At 38.8% G+C, this 6,173-nt stretch overlaps 1 protein-coding gene across 1 annotated transcript; it reads right to left on the bottom strand.

Annotated features, from left to right (window-relative positions):
- Positions 1-3,921: 3,921 nt before the first annotated feature.
- Positions 3,922-4,848, bottom strand: LOC136176029 (olfactory receptor 4A47-like). The gene has a single exon (XM_065946210.1). It carries the CDS (start codon positions 4,846-4,848, stop codon positions 3,922-3,924), a length of 927 nt encoding a protein of 308 aa, XP_065802282.1.
- Between the last annotated feature and the right edge of the window lie 1,325 nt (positions 4,849-6,173).

Below are 6,173 nucleotides of genomic sequence, written 5' to 3'. Positions count from 1 at the left end.
AATCAACCCTCAATATTCACTGGAAGGACTGATGCTGAAACTAAAGCTTCAATACTTTGACCAGTTGAGTGAAGAGCTGAAATGACCCAAATTGGACGGGGTCCTTGGAAAAGACCATAATGCTGGGAGAGATTGAAGGCAGGAGGAAAAAGGACAACAGAGGATGAGATGGTTGGAGGGTATCACCAACTCAATGGACTTGAATTTGAGCAAACTCCAGGAGATGGTGCAGGACAGGGAAGCCTGTTGTGTGGCAGGGCATGGGACCACAAAGGTTCAAACAAGGCTGAGTGAGTGAAAAACAGCAATGTGGGCTGTGGAATCCCAGTTCCTTTACCAGGGACTGGACCCTGGCCCTTGGCAATGGAACCACATAGTCCCGACCACTGAACTGCCGGGGAATTCTCAAACCCTAATTCTGACAACAAATTAAAGTTTAACTAACAACTGGGCAGTACCTAAATATAAATACAGTTTTATAATGGTAAAGAATTCTCTACCTGGAATTTGCCTCTGAGTGCCTACATTTCAAAATAAACATACTATTAATAAGTAGTGAAACAGATCACCAGCCCAGGCTGGATGCATGAGACAAGTGCTCGGGCCTGGTGCACTGGGAAGACCCAGAGGGATCGGGTAGAGAGGGAGGTGGGAGGGGGGATCAGGATGGGGAATACGTGTAAATCCATGGCTGATTCACGTCAATATATGACAAAACCCACTACAATGTTGTAAAGTAATTAGCCTCCAACTAATAAAAATAAATGAAAAAAAAAGTAGTATTATTTTATGTCCCCAAACCATAAAATTATGTTTCCTGTCTACATTTAAAAGACAAAGTCGTTTTATATTGTTATGCTTATTTTCCATGCTCACTTTGTTTTTTCCAGAACTTCCTCGTAGCATTTTTTTGCCTTTGAATTTTTGAGTGTGCAAGCCTGAGAGGTTTAGCAAAGGGCTTTTCGAAGTATAAAAGGCAGCCGTGGTCTGCTTGCTGCAAACAAGCAGGCTACAAAGACTGAGAGGGCCACATGGTGTGGGAGACACGATGGAGAGGAACTGCCGTCTCTCCTCCAACCTGTACGCCTTTGGGGAGCACAGATGACCGCATAGGAGGCCATTAAGGGAAAATATTTCACAGGCAGAAGAACCCCCTGCTGGGAGCAGCAGAGGTCAAGGCTGTGACTGCGCACGCAAACGAGCTTCCACACAGGGTTTGCGTCACACATGAGCGTCTACGGCTCTGTGGCCACGGACAGGCGCCCGCACCATGAGGAGAGCCTGGGTGGCAGCGGGTCCAGCCCGCTAGCTCATGCCGCTTGAAGGAAGCCTCATCCCTGCCGCTCATGGTGGTTTTACAGCCCAGGTTTTGCAAACGGCCGCTTAGCGCTCACTGGCAACCAGTGTGGGCAGAATTAGCACCAGTAGACTCTCAGCAAACATCAGAGACCCGAACTTGCTGAAAGAGAAGATTTTTTTTTTCTTACAGCAAATGTCAGCTAGCATTTTAGGCGTCATAGCTGAAGAACAGCAGCTAGCCACAAGGTGTCAGAAACACAGACAGGAAACTCGGCTCTGCCCAAGCCTACAGCAGGTGACGTGTTGGCTGAAGACACCTCCAGTGACGGCAATAGGTTTATAAGCTCTTCCTAAACTGGCCTTCTTAAAATGACTCTCATTGAAAATAACACCTGAAAATTGTTTTGTGACTCGCCTCTTTAAATATATTTAACTTAATTTTCATTCTAAACTATATTATTTATCTGATTTATATTCAAATTATTTATTTTTTAATAATTTTGAAATAAAACTATGAAGATCTAGGCATATTTCTGAAAAATAATAGGAATAAAGAACTATCAGTCTCCTCACAGATCAAAATGTGTTACATATCATAGCAATCCTATGCCAACCTGCACATGAATGAAGAGATCATTGAAACAGAAGATTGTCTTGAATTGGACCCAAATACACTGGGATATAATAGTCAGGTTTCAAATTAATGACAAAAACATAATTATGAGACTATTTTTAAAAACCTCAAAATATCGTGAAAGCACTAAAATTTCAGTCCCTTTTCAACTCTTATACCAAAAATAAATTCAAGATGGATCCAGCTTTTTAATATAAGAGATAAAGAGGCTTTAAAAATTAAATCCTGAAAAAGAATTGACGAATATTTCGCCCAAGTGGAATGGGAAAAAAATTTCCAAGTAGGATACAAAAAACAAAAAATTGAATATAAATTGTAAAAAAAGACTACATGCAAGAAGCATTCTACATAGTTCAAAAAGTTAAAAACATATAACCAGAAAGCGTTAACTATATATGCAGTGGTAAAGAAGATCATTTCTTTAGTTCATAAATATCTCATAAAAATCAGTATGAAAAAGAGAAATAATTGAATGAAATGGGTAAAAGAAATATTTTTTTCACAAAAAAATCAAATTAAATATGTGGAAAGATGACCAAACTAAATTATATCAAAACAGTTGTTGCTAAAGTATAACTTGAATTAGATGTCATATTTATCAGGTACTGCTCATTGAGATGCAGACAAAAGTATTCCCACAGACAGCGGATAGGACTGTAACTATTAGAAGAACCTCAAGAATGCTAGTTTGGCTACAACTGTCAATATCAACATTTTAAATGCATATACTACCTGATGATTGATTCAAATATTATAGCAATGATTCTATGCCAATGAACTCATATTTACCCATTTATAGGGCCATGTATTTTTAAATAATTTTTTGTCATAGAAAGTTTAGCAAGCAGCTGGAGAGGAATGTACACATTAATTCTAGTAAAAATTTATAAGAAGTATTGCCCACCATAGGAAAAATTAAGGTTATATATAAGGACTGGGCTTCCTAGGTAGCAGAGTAGTCAGGAATCTACCTGTGAATTCAGGAGATGCAAGAGAGCGGTGTTTGTCCCTGGTTCAGGAAAATCCCCTGGAGGAGGAAATGACAGCCCACTCCAGTAATCTTGCCTGTAAAATGTACACAATATATGGACTGGAATGAAAACATTTTCAAGATTTTGCAAAGTAAAAGCGAGTGTTAAATATATATAAAGAAACAAATATCCGTATGTTAAATACACTTTCATGTACCAAGATTATTACCAGATGAAAAGAAGCCAATTTAAGGCCAACCTCTAGCATCACTGACTCAATGGGCATGAATCTGAGCACACTCCAGGAGAGAGTGATGGACGGGGGAGCCTGGCATGCTGCCGTCCATGGGGTCGCAGAGTCGGACACGACTTAGTGACCGAACAGCAGCTGAGGACGAGGGCTGGGAACTGCTGAGGGAAATAGGAAATTCATTTGAGACTCTATCCCATATTGTTTGTTTTCATTCATTCTGTTTGCTAATGCATGCTAAGTCACTTCAGTCACGTCCGACTCTTTGCAACCCACGAACTGTAGCCCACAAAACTCCTCTGACAATGGTGATTCAAGAGTGGGTAGCCACGCACTCCTCCAGGGGGATCATCCTGACCTTGGTCTCCTCCATTGGTAGATGGATTTTTACCACAAGCACCACCTGGAAAATCTTGATTATTAATATGTTAGTTCAACATTACTTGCAAACAAAAACGTATGAAATTAAAAATGCTGTGTATAATTCTCCCACTATACGTTTCATCACCATATATTATTAATTCTCACTATATAGGCGCTATGCCTTTCTCGGTACAGTGATAAACAAGGAGTTATAGACCTTCCATTATAGTAGGGAGGGAAACTGTTAATAACAGCACAGTTCTATAATTATATTATTTAAAAATAATTAATATATATTCATTGAAGAAAGTGAATCCAGAAACAAATTTTAAAATGACTTCAGCATTCTAGGAAAATGGACTCTGATGTCAAATGTCTCCCTTTATAGTAAATGATGCACTTATTTAATATGAGATAAAAATGTTTCTTCTCCAGAGCTTCTTCATAGCATTAGTTAACTCAGAATTTCTTAGACTGTAGATTAGTGGGTTCAGCATGGGAGTTATGACTGTATAGAACACACTCACAGATTTGTCAATGGGGAAGGTCTTAGCCGGTCTTGCATTTATGAAAATACAGGGAACAAAGAAGCAGACAACCACAGTGATGTGGGAGCCACAGGTCTGGAGGGCTTTCCGCCTCCCTTCCTGACTCAGGTTCTTCAGAGAGTGCAGGATGACTCCGTAGGAGATGAGTAAGAGCAGAAATCCAAGAGTGCAGATCAGTCCTCCATTGACCACAACTAAGACGCCAGTGACATAGGTGTCGGTACAGACGAGTTTCAGTAGAGGGAACATGTCACAGGTAAAGTGTTCGATGACATTGGGGCCACAGAATGGGAGCCCATAAACAGTGCTGAGTTGAATTGCTGAGTGTAGAAAACCTCCAACCCAGGACACCACCAGCAAGACAACACACACCCTCTGCCTCATGATCACCAGATAATGCAAGGGCTTACAGATGGCCACATAGCGGTCATAGGCCATCACCAGCAGAAGTACGATCTCTGATCCACCAAAAAAGTGCTCTGTAAATAGCTGGGTCATGCAAGATTTAAAGGATATGATGTTTTTCCCAAAGAACAAGTCTGAAATCAATCTAGGTGTAATACAAGAAGAGTAAGTGACATCCATAAAAGATAAGCTAGCAAGAAAAAAGTACATCGGTGAGTTCAGGTTCCTACTGACAGTTATAGTCACAACTATGAGCAGGTTTCCCACCACAGTCAAGACATAGAAGAGCAAGAATGTAACAAAAAGGACTTTCTGCTCCTTCGGATTCTGTGTGAGGCCCAAGAGGATGAAGTAAGTCACATTGCTCCTTGTTTCCATCTAGTCAGTCTAAATTCTACGTTCACTTGTTAGAAGCAGTGTATCTACAAAACAAGGGGAAATTTTTTAAATGAATTAAATTTTCATCTGCTGTTATATATTCAATTAAAAGAATGTATGTGGAGAGTCTTTCCATGTCCAATGTGTCATTGATAGTGTATCTCCAAGTTGAATAAGGTAGAGTTACTTGCCCTCATAATATAATACAGGAATAGGGATAAGGTAATTCCAGATCCATATAATAAGCTATAAGAAAATTCACAAATGGTGAATCATAGTACATTTATGCATGAATAATAATGGAATCAGAGAAGACTTTCCAGAGGAGTTAATGCTTTAGCTGAATTTTTTTTTAAGTGAAACGATAAGAACGGACTGGAAGGGAGTTCAGTGAAGTCACAAAACTGTAAAAGTGAGGTTCATGATAATTTACATAATCAATGTGAGGAGATCAAATCTTGAATAGAAGGTTTCTGTCCTGAGTTGTCCCAGATCTCACTGATACTTCTTAGGTCTTTAAGTGGATATTTCCCTTTTCCTGACCAGTAAACACTGCAACAGTCTAATTGTGTGCCTCCAAACCCTGTGTTTCCCCTAATTTTCAAATATGTATATGCAGCATCTCTAAATGTGGACGAGCAACTGAATGGCAACTTAGTATTTACAAAACTAACTTTTTTATTTCCAACAGTATGTGTAGCACTTCCTATACAAAATTTGAAGTGTTGCTTTTTACCTTGCTAAATGACATAATTTTTCATGCTATTGTGCAGACAAAAAATTTCAGTGCTCTTCACTTATTTTTTACTCTCATAAAAATTAAATAAATCCTATTGACTCTACTTCCAAAATATATCACAAATTGGAATATTCTCATCTATCTTTTTCTGCTATGCTTTTTTTTTTTTTTTCTAAGTTTCTTCGTAGCCCACAGTGATAGCCTCCTCCCAAGTCTCTCCGTGTTTATTCTGGCCTCCAAAAACGGGTTTTCAGAAGCAGCCCGAATTGTCCTTCTCAGGCTTATTCTGACGATATCACCACTCTGCTGCTCAAAAGTCTTACAGTGTATTCCAATCATGCAGTCATAGTTTAATGTGTCACATTTAACATTTATAGTATCATACACTACAATCCCTGTTTCATCACTAAAAAATACTAAGGCTCAGAACATCTATTTCATTTTCCCAAAGTCACACATTTTTGAGTACTATACTTAGATTTGAATCTAAGTTTGATTTATTTCAAAAGTAAGTTAATTTCTTTCATAATAAAGAACGTCTCTCAATTGTTAACCTGTTTCCCAGTATTTTCCATTAGTCTTACCT

This window comes from Muntiacus reevesi, chromosome 9 (assembly GCF_963930625.1).
Source record: "Muntiacus reevesi chromosome 9, mMunRee1.1, whole genome shotgun sequence".
Classification (NCBI taxonomy): domain Eukaryota; kingdom Metazoa; phylum Chordata; class Mammalia; order Artiodactyla; family Cervidae; genus Muntiacus; species Muntiacus reevesi.
This window is presented reverse-complemented; position numbering and strand designations above follow the sequence as displayed.